This window comes from Medicago truncatula, chromosome 1, assembly GCF_003473485.1.
Source record: "Medicago truncatula cultivar Jemalong A17 chromosome 1, MtrunA17r5.0-ANR, whole genome shotgun sequence".
Classification (NCBI taxonomy): Eukaryota; Viridiplantae; Streptophyta; class Magnoliopsida; order Fabales; family Fabaceae; genus Medicago; species Medicago truncatula.
The window spans coordinates 56,622,695-56,637,013 of record NC_053042.1 but is presented as its reverse complement, the minus strand read 5'-3'; the positions used below and the strand labels follow the sequence as shown (position 1 = coordinate 56,637,013).

Here is a 14,319-nt window from a genome sequence, read left to right as displayed (position 1 = left end):
GAATGAACGAATAAATAGATAATCGGAAGAGAGAATTGGAATAGAGGGAGTTAGTTGCAGCAAGGAAGGATGCCGAAGAGGACGACCCATACATACTCAAGCGAGGATGCAGCTCCTGAGGGCCCACACTCCGATCTCTTCGTTTATTACTGCAAACACTGCGGATCCCATGTTCTCATCACTGGTAATGAATCATTCATTCATAATAACACATCAAATTGAATTGAAAGTAGTAACCTAATTGCAATCGCAGATACCCAGTTGCAGAAAATGCCTCGAAGAAACACTGACAGAGCTTACGTTTTGGATAAGACCAAACATCTTGCAAGATTCAATATTCACGAAGCTGGCAACGTTCTCTTAAAGCGTGGCCAAGGCAAACTCGAGAAACAATTCCGCATGAATTGCATCGGTTGCGGTCTCTTTGTTTGCTATCGCTCTCAACAAGACTTCGATTCTTCCTCTTTCATTTATGTTCTTGACCAAGCACTCAGTACTGTTGCTGCTGAAACCAACCCACAGGATGCTCCCGTTCCACCCTGCATTTCCACTCTTGAAGGTGGTCTTGTTCAACTTGCTATTGAAGTTGAAGATCGTGCTCACCGCTCCGCAATCACCAGAGTAAATGCTGATGATGTTCGTGTCACTGTAGCTGCTCCTGCTGCTCGTGGAGAAGCTAACAATGAACTTTTGGAGTTTATGGGAAAGGTTTTAGGTTTAAGATTGAGTCAAATGACTCTTCAGAGAGGATGGAATAACAAGTCAAAGCTTCTTGTGGTCAGTCATGTCTTCTTCAACTTAACCAAGTAGTAAGTATTTCTCAACAAACATATATACTAATGCTAATTTTCACCATCATTTCAGGTGGAGGATCTCACTGCTAGACAAGTTTATGAGAAACTTTTGGAGGCTGTGCAACCTTGATGCTGTCCATTACTTTACTTTTATTATGCATGGGTTCTGGTTTCATTATAGATGTTGAATCTCTTTCATAAATCTAAATTAGTTTGGGGTTTGAATTTCAGTTTTATTTCTTCAATTTTACCAAGATACACGTACAAGGCCATTGGCCTATTGCACCCTGAACATTGATATTAGAAATCTTGAATAACTTAAAACTCAATTGCTTAATCAGCAATTGAGTGTGTTTGAGCAATATTGAGAATTGAGATATGTTTGACTTTGAATGTTGAAAACTGTTAAAAGTATACACTGTGATTGAAAGACTGTTAAAGGGGTGAGCAATTGTTCTAGTGGGTGGGGAGAAAGGGAGTTAATGGTGAAGGACTATAAGGGGTTGAGGTGCACAGTTGGTCCTGAGTACAGCTTATTGGAGGAGAGGGAGAGGGGAAGAGGACCAGGGTTGGGATTCAAAGAGGGATGGGTAGGGGAAGGGTACTGGACTAGGGGCGAAATATTGTTGCGATGTATGATAAAGATTGTTGAAGGGTTTTTTAAGGAGAAAGGGCATGTAGGGTTTTTAAAGTGTAAAGTGGATGCAGGTTTTTCCACTTCGGTTTCTACTGGTTTGGGTATGTATTGTTGTGACTGGAACAAGGCTTTTGTTGGTGCAAAAGATTGAGAGGGTTCCTTTTTGTCTTGTTATAGCAGAATGGGAAACCTACAGTCTTTTGAAAGCTCTCCAATGGGTTCTGAATTGGATTTCCATGATGTCCTCTTTGATGTGGATTACAAGTTAGTAGCTGACAGCAACAACCCTAAGCGTGATATATCATCCTTTGGTCTTATTATTAAGAAGTGTATTAATCTTATTTCCTTTTTTCTAAACTTTAGAGTAAGTTTTATTGGGAGACAAGCAAATAGTGTTGTTCATAAGATTGCTAAGGAAGCTTTGTCTATAGCTAAGTCACCAATTTTTTTATCTGAGTTCTGTTTTTATTGTTGATGAATTATTGAATAAAATGCCTTGAACTTCTATTAAAATATATATTAGAAAGTGGATAAACACAGGGAAAATACCATGTTTTGAAGATGGAGGTCATTATCTAAGCCCTTCTTAGATAATCTTATGCAGTGGATAAACACAGGGCAAATACCATGTTTTGAAGATGGAGGTCACCACCGTCCCAATAGGCATGCTGAAATTTCAAGGCTTATATTTCGCAAGTTAGAGCAACATACAAGTCGAAAGGATATATCTCCACAGGTGATTTATATTTATTTCCAACACTGATGTTTAAGTGCAGCCTTTTTGGTTCTCTATTACTCCATTAGTCAAGCCCATCAGATTTTGAATTGCCTATTTAAACTAATCAGTGTTTGTACATAATTCATAACTTTGTAATATATCAGTCATTATTTATCTACACTTGCTTCATTCACCATAAATTGATTTGTATACAGGAAGTTCTAGTTATTCGAAAGATTCATCCATGTTTGCCATCATTCAAGGCAGAATTCACTGCATCTGTTCCTCTAACTTGAATCAGAGATATTGCTCACCGAAATGACATCCCACATGACCTCAAGGTTATTTTCCCTAAAGTACATGAACTTTGGAATCTTATTGCACTTTATTGTTAATGATAGGTCAACTGTTTTCCACACACACACATATGTGTGTGTATATTTGTATTTATATATTTTCAGACACAAATTAAACATACAATACAAAACAAGCTTCACCGTTACGCTGGTCCTGAAGACTTGGTTGCTACAGAAGCCATGCTTGCTAAAATCACAAAGAACCCTGGAGAATATAGTGAAACATTTGTGGAGCAGTTCAAGATATTTCATCGAGAACTCAAAGACTTCTTTAATGCTGGCAGGTTTGACGTGAATATCACAGAGCTGGCTCATTATAGTTTGTAATCATATGTAAATGCATATTTGTTTTTGTTTTGTCTTCCAATCACTCTCTCTTGGAAATTATTGGAAAAACCCAAGTCCCACATAGGATGGAGATAACGAATGAAATGAGTTTATAAAAGTGACACCCCTCACCTTACAAGTTGGTTTTGTAATGATTAGTTAGGCCGAATATAAAAACATAATGAAGTATCAGAGCCTGCGATTAGTTAGGCTGTCATATCTAACTCCGAGAGTTAGTTTTGCTAGTGTTCTATTACAATGATAGTCTATGCTAGTATATGTGCTATCTATATACTCTTATATAGGTTGTAAACCAATTGACTGATAATGAAATTTCCCATATTTGTCAACAAGAAAATCTTCATTTTGAAGTAACCGTGTGTATCCTTAAGTCATAAAAGTCCTCCGGCTGAGCACTACACCCTCAGGTCACTATTATAAGCAAAAATCTACTTTTTAGGTTCATTCAATAAATGATGTATGTGATATATTTAATGGACCACATACATCATTTATTGAATGAACCTAAAAAGTGAAATTTTGCTTATAATAGTGACCGGAGGGTGTATGTAGTTGTTTCTTGATCTTAGAGGTGTTGAAGCTAAGGGTTTTAGATAAAATAAGAAGAAGAGAAACAATATAGACTTTTGAATATGATAATAGTGTAATGTTATTGATAATTAACTTGATACAAGAGACTAAAAACGGAACCCTATTGGGGTGCAAGACTCCTAATTGTAAATAAATAAGGAAATTAAGAACACAAATTGTTGCAATAACAAAGTAATATGAAAACTAACCTTAGAAGAGAGCCTAAGATATTATAGTATTATAAACTAATCCTATGAGATAAAGTAAGATATTATCCGACAATTTCTTATATTCTAACGACCCCCTCCCCCCAGTGTGGGTCAAGAAGTTTTATATAACTGGTGCCGGTGGCTCAACCATGACGATAGTTGGTCAATGTCATACGATGTGGACAGCAACCTTGATGATGGTTGGATGAAGGGCCTACCTTAAACTATTTACTGTGTGCTGAAACGCTTGACTATAGAGCCTGCTAAAACAATTATAGATCGGGACTAAGACAATCATGCGACCCGGGTGGTGAGAGTATGTTCAGAAAGAGGCTGTAACACGCTTTGGTGCATGCTTTAGGTGGAGCAATGCTGCAAAGATCGCAGGCAATAGAAATGGCACTTTCAAGCGTGTTAGCGGTGCAGTTTGATCGATTTTGAGGCAAAAAAATGGCGAACAATCATTTTGGTCCCTGAGTGTATTGGAATTGTAAAGACGTCTTCAAATGTGTCCTTAGTCATTTTGGTCCTTAAATCGGTCATTTTGGTCCTCAAGTATGTTTTTTGTTAGTCAATTTAGTCCCTAAAACTACAAACAAAAGAGACACTAGGGGATACATTTGCAATTTGAATACATATAGGGACCAAAATGGTTGTTTACTCATACAAAAAACCATTTGATCCAAAAATAAAAGCATATGCGTATGCGATTCTGTTCGGTTTGAATGACTCGTTTAAAAAAAGCGATCCAATCCTATTTAATGCGGTTCATTTTGGATCAATTTTTGCATATCCAAATTACAATTGTAAAAAAAAGCAATAGGGATTATTGGAAATTATAACGTATGATATGCTAAAAATTAACATTACCGAATGACAATGATCGATCATGTTTGAAACATATGAAATGGTAAAAATAAAACACATTAACTTAAACTAATAAGTATTATTAAAATATTAAAGACCAGCAAATAATAGTAAATTTTTTAGAGGTCCAACAAATAATAGTTGTATGCAATATATGATACTTAAAAAAATATAAGTATTAAAGTATATGTATGCGGTTTGGTTTGGTTTTGGAAAATGAATCCAAAAATCAATCTGATCCAAGCAGCTTTTACAAAAACACATCCAGTAATATTCAATTTTGTGCGTTTTTCAATTTTTTTGGATTAGTTTGCGGTTTCAATTTGGATTGGTTTGGATATGAGTGCCCCTTTGATAGGTTGTAGCTGAAATTTGGGGTCTTGTAGATCGGGAGGAGCCACTAAATATGGCAGGGGTTTTGCCGGAAAACTGACCAGGTAATTTTCTGGCAGCGCCTCACGGTAGTGACAGTGGAGGTGACCAGACAGGTTGGCATTGAAGCTGGAAAGAAGAAACACAGGTTACTAATTAGTTAGAGTTCTGAATATTTAGGAACTCGGCAACAAAGTGACGTGACAGGTTGGGGAGGATAGTGGCACTATGATACCATGTTGAAGTTATGGGTTTTAGATGAAATAATATTGGGAAAAACCCAAGTCCCACATCGGATAGATAGTACTCTTGGTGAGAGTTTATAAAAAGGAGGCATTCCTCACCTTACTCCTCACCTTATAAGGAGAAGAGATGTAATAAGGTCAGTTGATAATGGTGTAATATTATTGATAACGACTTCATACTAACTAGTAAATTGATACAAATCCTTATTTATAGTGATACAAGATTCCTAATCCTAAATACAACAACAACCAAGCCTTATCCCACTAAGTGGGGTCGGCTACATGGATCAAATGACGCAATAGTGTTCTATCATAAACCATATTTGGATCCAATTCATTGACCTCTAAATCCTTTCTAATGGTTTCTCTAATAGTTTTCCTAGGTCTTCCTCTACCTCTTTTAACCTATTTTTCACTACATCCAGGCGGCGATGCAGCGGCCCTTGCTCATTTGACACTGTACTCGAGCTATACAGCGCGTTGATTCCTGGCAACGACCTAGCATTCACACTATTTCGTATTTGGTCCATGTCATAGAGATTCGACAAAGTTTTATGTTGGCTGTCAAGGCCTAACACAACCCTCTCCTTTTACCCGGGCTTGGGACCGGCCTTGGCAGGATTATTCCTAATCCTAAATAAATAAACAAATCATTATAATAGTTAAGCAATATGGAAATTAATCTTAGGAGATAGTCTAACATATTCTAATATTTAAAACTAATTTTACGAGATAATCTAAGTTACTTTAGCATAATATATATTTTCTTATATTCCAATAGGGGTGCCATGCTCTGACTTCTTCAACAAAAAGGGTGACCCAGTACTTGCATCTGCTCCATTTCAAAGTATAGGGAGTGTCATGAATGGACCTTATTGTGTCTAGGGGGGCCATTTCCAGGTCTAGAATGTGTAAGATCTAACCTCCAATGTCACAACAACCTTACTGTTGCACTGAGACTTGACATAGTTTGTGAAGCCTGTAATAATAGTTAGGGAAATAAAGTAGCCAACCTTAATCTGTTATCACTATTGGAGTGCACCTTCGAGTGAAGAAAGTATACTAAATATCAGAGAGATTTTAAATTATTTTGACATGGAACTAATTAGCTGCTTGAAAAGAATAATTTTAATGATTTCACTTCTCAATTTGTTGTATTGCAGTCTTGCTGAACAGCTAGAATCAATATATGAATCTATGGATGAATATGGCATGTCAGCACTTAATTCATTTTTCGAGTGCAAAAAGGTGCATTTGCCTTTTCCGATTCTCTTGTACTTAATTGATTGATTTAGGATCCTAGCTTACTATCTTCTATCGTGCATTATTCTCTCAACCAAATTGTTTTCTCTTCCTTTTCTTTGTCTAAACTCTAAATACTTCTTCCATTGCGGGAAAATAACTTCTGAATAGTTTATGCTCATCTTATTCAGCATGAAATTGAATTATTATGGTTGTTAAGCTATTGCATGATAACTAATTCCCCTGTCGGTTAAGTAATGCTGATCCTTTTTATTTGATGTTGGTACTAAAAGCTGTTCTTATAATGGCATCTACTGATAAGTGATTTTTTTTTGCACTTCTCCAGAATATGGATGGTGCAGTAGAATCAACAGCTTCAAAAGAACAAGGAATTAACCCTTTATTTAAAACCATGGAGTCTTTGAATGCTTTGAGAGATATTATTGTAAAGGGTCTTGAAAGTGGCCTCAGGAATGATGCTCCAGATTCTGCAATAGCTATGCGCCAAAAGGTGAGATTAATTTTATTAAAGCTCGAGTATGGATAGTAATTTAAAGAATGTTGGAACATCTTTTCATTTTTGTTTCTTTGGAGGAACAGTGGCGCCTCTGTGAGATTGGGCTTGAGGACTACTCATTTGTTCTTTTGAGCAGGTTCTTGGCATACCTTTTCCTGATATACACTTTGAACAATCATCAGATATTTGGATTTTGAACAACTTTTGTAGAATATATGAATGGCACAATTTTGCAATAGGTAGAGTTCTTGCTAGCCACTTAGATGATAAGGTACAACTAGAATATAATGCATATTTGCTCTAATTGTACGAAAATAGATGTTTATTAGATGTTGGACTTGTTTAAAGAATTATATCAATTATCTAATTCATTAGAAGGGCATACTATATGATAAAATTTGTCAAATTTAAACAATTATTAATTATAAGGATGTATTGAAGACAGGCTGGCTAGATGTCAAATAGAAAAATGTAGTTGGATTGAATCATGTGGAACTTGATTTATGGAGATTTAAAACTTCTCCAGCTTCACGCCACTTGTAATATCAAAATTTTTCTCATGGTAGAGCATTAACTTCTGAACTCATATGAATAGATTTCTCAACGTGCTTGAAGTTATGGGAGGTGCTAGCTGGCTAGCTGCAAATTTGGAGTCAAAGAATGTAAACTCTTGGAATGATCCACTTGGAGCCCTTATTATTGGAGTCCACCAGATGAAATTATCTAACTGGAAACCAGAAGAATGTGGTGCTATTGAAAATGAGCTTATTGCATGGAGTGCAAGAGGCCTTTCAGAAAGCGAAGGTAACTTTTGTACACCTTTGCTTGAATTGTTCTATCTGTTGAATCGTTGTAGACATCTTAACTAATTTCTTTTCATTTTTAAATGTGCTCCTTTTTTCTCCCAGGAAATGAAGATGGCAAGAAGATTTGGACATTGAGGCTGAAAGCTACTCTTGATAGATCAAAGAGTCTTACTGAGGAATATACCGAAGAACTTCTTAAGATATTTCCTCAAAAAGTGGAGGTTAAATAGTAATTTATTGTTCAGATAAAGCCTGGTATTTATTGTGCAGTGCAAAATTTTACTAAACCAATATAATATAAACTCACAAAGTGAAGCCCAAGTACAACCAAAACTAGGGAATAATTGTGATTTGCGGCCTGCTACGGTCTTTTAATTTTACAATTGACCTTTTAATCAAAATAAGCCAGAATATTGAGACAAGATAATTTCATTTCAAATTTGGGAATCGTAATTGTGGTGCTTCTTTCATTTCAAACCTGAACAAGGTCTTGTGATACCAATAGTGTTTGGTTTTTTTAACCACGTTGTTGTTCCTTCATGTTATGTATATGTATTGATCTTGAAAAAAATCAAAGTTGTTACTTTAAATGTTGCAGATGCTAGGAAAAGCTCTAGGAATCCCTGAAAACAGTGTCAAAACATATACAGAAGCGGAGATTCGTGCTGGGTATGATAATGCATTTTCCTTAAATTTTAATAATAGGAGATTTAAAGGACTTTTAATATGTAGTGTTTTCAACAGTATCTCCGATTTCTTGTCTTCTTTATTCCTACACTGTGGATTTCATTATGATAAACATAACTTGTATGTTTTCTAACTTCACTACTGTAAATTTTTAGTGTAATTTTTCAGGTTTCAAAACTATGTACTCTTCTTCTAAAAGCTGTGAGAAGTACGCTTGGTTCTCAAGGTTGGGATGTCATAGTTCCAGGAGCTGTTTTAGGAACATTGGTTCATGTATTGAGTGTGTTTAGAGAAATCATGTGTAATGTTATTACGATAGTTACCCTGTGAGCATGGTGTGTGTGAGAAAGCGCTTTATAAACAAAAATCCTTCATTATTGAATTTAATGAAGTAAATAACCCTTGCGCAGGTGTCTTGGAACTCATCCTCATACTAATATTACTACGACTGCTGCAAGATGGAGCATAAATGATATTCATGCCTAACTTGTTACATATATCAAAATATACTGCAAAGTTGTTGTTTCCTTCAGAAAACTGTTATTTTTGGATCATTAATCAAGCAGAGATCCCTGTCTGCATCAGAAAAACCTATTTTAAAATGATTATTATCACTATATAGAATGCCGCGACTTGATGTTCTTAAATATATTTTAGAATGTAATGCTTCAGTACTCAACATCATAGGCCTAAACATCGTAGCCTTTAGCAACCAGTTCAACTTTCAACTTTAGTAATCAATCTATCAATATGTATTATGACTGCAAAGACTGACTTGAAGTCCATATCACGGTGTTTGGATAATGAAACCAAATGTCAGGCTTCATTTATCTCCAAACTACATCTCAATCTAAACGCTCTCTCACCACCCATCATGGGCAAGGGTCTTGAAATTCATACTTGGCAATCAAGATAGAGTTCATGGAAGTAGTAACTACTGAGAACACATCACAGTTTATTATTATCAAAGAAAAGTGACAAGTTAATAGGAAGGAGACCGGTGGTAAGACACAAAATGAGAAAACACTAATTAGAACAAGTAAAAAAAAATTAATATCAATAATAATCAAATAAAAGTCCTTAAGTTTGGGAAAAAGGGACATATAGAGTCCTCTTTACACAAGCAAAAACTAAAATTAAAGTAAGGAAAATGTTAAAGAGTGCCCCTGGGGCAAGTACTTTAAAAGTTTTTTATGAAAAACTGTGTGTTCAATGTATTGGAAATTCTAATAGACGACTTTTGAAAGAATAATTGCTAAATTTAGGTTCCTTAAAGAGTGCCCTGTTAACAAAACCTTAAAGTAATAACCAAATAGGTAAGATACTAGCCGGGGATTATCCCAATCCAAATACAACAAATAATAAAAAATTCCTCACTTCATTATGGCTAACATGAATTTGAATTTTTTGTCATAGGTTGAAAGAATTGTTCCTGGGTTGTTACCGTCTCCAGTGGAAGGTCCTATTATCCTCATTGTTAACAAAGCTGATGGTGATGAAGAGGTATATTTATACTTCCTTGAGAGTATACAGAAGTCTTAAATATATCAATATTAATAAGTTTGATTGCGCCGGCAGGTAACAGCTGCTGGGAGGAACATAGTGGGAGCTATACTTAAGCAAGAGTTGCCTCACTTATCTCATCTAGGTGTTAGGGCCCGACAGGCAAGTCTTATTTCTAAATATGCAATTCCAATTAATGATTTTTGAACTGTGAGCTTATAAATTGTCATTGACATTCATACAACAATTGCTTATTACAGGAAAAGGTCGTCTTTGTCACTTGTGAAGATGAAAAAATTGCTGATATTCAAAGGCTTATTGGGTCATGTGTAAGGTTATTTTCAAGACAATTTTCCCATCCATGATTGTCTGTCTTTAAATATGAAATCTATATTCCTTTCTTCAAATTATTTTGATTATATTGTGAATAGATCTTATTCTATAATGTTTTCCATGTTCACCTTTCCTGCTTTCCAACTTTTCAGGTTGGAAGCATCCGCCGCTGGTGTTAATCTGACATTGTCCTCTTCAGTTGACCTTGATGGCAATTCTTCTGTTGAAAGTGCTGTTGATGATAATATCTCTGGGGTTGATGTTCCTGCTTTCTCTGCTGGTAGAATCTCCAAATATAGTCAGGTAGGTAATGACTAAATTATTCATTTCAATATTTCTGGTTATGTTTTGACATTTTTTTTTGTATCTAGAAATAAACTTCTAGTTTTTTTGATTGTATATTGATTTGTTTCTGAGCCTATATAATAGAATCTCTGGTGTAGTTTAGACACACAATTTCACCGTATGCCTCTCGTTTTCTCTCATTCAACAAATTGCTCTAAGTCAAGCATGCTTAACTTTAGAGTTCTAAAGTTGTGTGTTACTGAGAAGAAAATTCACCTTGTAAGTATAGGTAGTACTAATTAATTCCTTTAAGCCTTCTTGAACTGAAATCTAATACTGCACAATCTCAAAATCCCTCAACTGAACAATCTCATACTTAGCCTTATCCATGCCTCATCTTTTGCCGCAGTCATCATTCCCTGTTCTCTTTAGTTCCTAGGTGTCAGCATTAGGAGTGTTGTTAGGTTAGTGTTGTTATTGAGTGGGGCTTGCACAAATAGTGCTGCACTTGTACTTGACCTAATTATTACATGTCATTCAATCTTATCTCATAATATTCAGAGTAATGATTTTTGTATGCAGATTATTTATTCAATTCTTATTATCATTACTATTATTATTTTAATTCTCTGTACTATGGGCCTCAACTGAACATAACTCTATTTGTGTCAAGGGTGCTTCTTCTACTGAAGTTATCTTGCTTCCTGATGCTGAGACACAGACTTCCGGTGCAAAGGCGGCTGCATGTGGTCACTTGTCATCATTGTCTTCAGTTTCTGGTAAAGGTAATAAAAGCAATATGTGCTGAATACCTATGTCAAAGTATCAATCTCACAGACTTGGAGCGAGTATCCTCAGTTCAATCGTTCTAATGATACACTACGCATTATTTCAAGTATTCTTTTTATTTTGGTTTACCAACGCTCATAAGAATAGCGATTCCAGCTGAAGAATTCTTTTTTAAAATTATTGATATCAAGACTTTATCCTCAGAGTTTTACTGAAATAATGTCTGATATATTTTTATTCGTATCAAGACTTTATCCTCAGCTGAAGAATTCTTTTTAATTAAGCTGGAAGACACTCATGCAATGTTGATCGTTGGTGATCGACCAGTCATAAATGTAAATTTTAATATTGAATGACAATGATTTATTCTCGCAAGCTACATTTCTAAAATCTAATTTTTGAATGACAGTTTACAGCGATCATGGGGTGCCTGCATCCTTTCAGGTTCCTTCTGGGGCAGTTTTACCATTTGGATCCATGGAATTGGAGCTAGAGAAGAGCAACTCCACTGAAATATTCAAGTCTTTACTGGACAAGATAGAAACAACAAAACTGGAGGGTGGTGAACTTGATGGTCTATGCCACCAACTCCAGGAATTGATTTCTTCCCTGAAGCTATCAAAAGACATCATTGAAAACATTGGAAGAATGTTTCCAAGCAATGCACGATTGATTGTTCGATCCAGCGCCAATGTGGAGGACTTGGCTGGAATGTCAGCAGCTGGACTTTACGAATCAATACCCAATGTGAGTCCTTCCAATCCAACAGTCTTTGCAGATGCCATTGGCCAAGTATGGGCTTCACTGTACACGCGAAGGGCAGTATTGAGCCGCCGAGCTGCTGGCCTGCCTCAGAAGGAAGCTTCAATGGCAATTCTGATCCAAGAAATGCTTTCACCAGATCTATCATTTGTACTGCATACTATGAGCCCAACAGACCAGGATAACAATTCTGTGGAGGCTGAGATTGCTTCTGGCCTTGGTGAAACTCTAGCTTCAGGAACCCGGGGTACACCATGGTGTATATCATGCGGGAAATTTGATGGGCTTGTTCAAACACTGGCTTTTGCAAACTTCAGCGAGGAGTTGCTTGTTCGTGGTGCAGGGCCTGCGGATGGGGAGGTCATTCATTTGACGGTGGATTACAGCAAGAAACCACCGACAGTTGACCCAGTTTTCCGTCGACAACTTGGTCAACGCCTTTGTGCAGTTGGGTTTTTCCTCGAGAGAAAGTTCGGATGCCCACAGGATGCGGAAGGATGTCTTGTTGGAAAAGACATTTATATTGTTCAGACAAGGCCCCAACCCCAGTAGAAATATGAATGGATATTGATGACGTATGAACTTAGTTGCAGGAAATTTCTAAGAATGTATGTGGCGGAAAATGGAAATGGAACGAAATCATATAAAAAAAGCAAGACGAACACAATTTTGAATATGCCTTTTGTTGTGACTTCTTACAGTTGAGATAAGCTGTCAGTGACGCCATGTATACTATTGTACCTTGCTGTTTACAAATAAATCCTTAAGGATCAAACACAAAATTGTAATACAAGTGTTAGAGGTATAACAAATGTTAGTTGCTCATGCAGTGCAACAAAGGGAAGGCAGTTATTGTTGGTGTTTGAAAAGACTTTAAACATTTAACACAAATATTGCTCATCTTCCACTATAATATCGAGAACATTTATTTTTCAACTTCTGTATGTTCGTTTGTCTTCTTTTTTTCTTGTGCAAGTACGTTTGTCTTTTTATTTTTAAAAAATTATTATCCTCCCGTCAAGATTTTTAGGAGTTATATAATCGAGTTTCAAACACCAGTAGAGTATCCTGGTATCCTCAACACATGACCAGAGGATATAAACCAATTTTTAGGTGTTTGCAAGTATGCTTAGGATTTTCTTCTAGCCTATTGATTGGTGGGCCAACATACATCACTAATAGAGTACCTTACCATTCTTATGTATCATCTAATGATTCAATTATTTTTTAGGCTAAGTTACACCAAGAGTCCTTTAAGTTTCAGACTTGTAATAAATTAGTTCTTTGAGTTATTTTGATCACACATAAGTCCTTTAAGTTTGTAAACGTTTTCTATTTAGTCCTTCTGTTAACCAAACATTACAAAAACGATGATGTGGCAGAATGACTAAATCGAAAACGTTTACAAACTTAAAGGACTTATGTGTGACTAGAATAACTTAAAGGACCAATCTGTTTACAAACCTCAAACTTAAAGGACTTATGTGTGACCAAAATAACTTAAAGGACCAATATGTTTAAAGGACTTATGTGTGACCAGAATAACTTAAATGACCAATCTGTTTACAAACCTCAAACTTAAAAGGATTTATGTGTGACCAAAATAACTTAAAGGACTAATCTGTTACAAACTTCAAACTTAAAAGACCCCTGGTGTAATTAAACCTATTTTCTATTGATAAAGTTTCCATGTTTGTCGTAAGGCATGCCTTAATACCTTGGGAGAGCACACATTTCATTCTAAGGAGCTTCAAGGCTTTAAGTATAGGCGTGACTTTGTTAGGGATGTCCTTTTTATATATTTAGACAGGCATAAGTATTTGTGAAAAAAGAAGTGTGTGAACTTCTTGACCGGACCACTAGAGGGAACATTGACACTTTGGTCAATCATCAATATTTAGTGTACGGGTGAGTATGAGAAAAATATGCATGTGTAGATTTGACTAAGCTCTCCCTAAGAGTTTTAATGTTGCTGTCCCTGAGAGTTTTAACGTTGCTACATGCAAGACTGGATTCGAACCCAAGATCTTGGTTAAGCTAATAGAGACCCGTTCCATCTCATTTAAACGCTTTTGGATAGTGGACATTCACTTATGATATTCATAACAAATGATTTTAAAAATATTTTATTTTTTTCTTTGTATTTGACTCACGCATAAAATTTCCGTCAGCTTTTGTCAAAAAAAGAAAAAATCTGTTAGCTTTGTTCAGACATCTATCTCTGGTTATGATGATATTCTCGAAATCAAAGATGAAACATTCTGAAATGTTTTTCTTTC

General features: G+C 35.8%; 2 protein-coding genes across 2 annotated transcripts; both read left to right on the top strand.

The window, feature by feature from the left end:
* LOC112417490 (UPF0235 protein At5g63440) lies at nucleotides 1-1,156 on the top strand. The gene is made up of 3 exons (XM_024773383.2): nucleotides 1-184; nucleotides 254-777; nucleotides 865-1,156. The coding sequence occupies exons 1-3, from the start codon at nucleotides 70-72 to the stop codon at nucleotides 922-924; spliced, it is 699 nt and encodes a 232-aa protein (XP_024629151.1). The 5' UTR covers nucleotides 1-69; the 3' UTR covers nucleotides 925-1,156.
* Nucleotides 1,157-1,335: 179 nt separating this feature from the next.
* On the top strand, nucleotides 1,336-12,976 carry LOC25485758 (phosphoglucan, water dikinase, chloroplastic-like). The gene is given in 16 exon segments (XM_024773393.2): nucleotides 1,336-2,167; nucleotides 2,365-2,490; nucleotides 2,611-2,789; nucleotides 6,280-6,364; nucleotides 6,705-6,869; nucleotides 6,959-7,011; nucleotides 7,471-7,679; nucleotides 7,784-7,902; nucleotides 8,280-8,350; nucleotides 8,524-8,641; nucleotides 9,785-9,871; nucleotides 9,947-10,033; nucleotides 10,132-10,205; nucleotides 10,357-10,507; nucleotides 11,163-11,274; nucleotides 11,688-12,976. Coding segments are annotated over 16 exon segments (2,679 nt in total). The 5' UTR covers nucleotides 1,336-2,029; the 3' UTR covers nucleotides 12,593-12,976.
* Nucleotides 12,977-14,319: the final 1,343 nt, after the last annotated feature.

Coding starts and splice junctions, on each gene's coding strand:
- LOC112417490 (XM_024773383.2), top strand. CDS start 70: ATGCCGAAGAGGACGACCCATACATACTCAAGCGAGGATGCAGCTCCT. Junction 185..253: donor ATCCCATGTTCTCATCACTG/GTAATGAATCAT, acceptor TTGCAATCGCAG/ATACCCAGTTGCAGAAAATG. Junction 778..864: donor ACAAGTCAAAGCTTCTTGTG/GTCAGTCATGTC, acceptor CCATCATTTCAG/GTGGAGGATCTCACTGCTAG.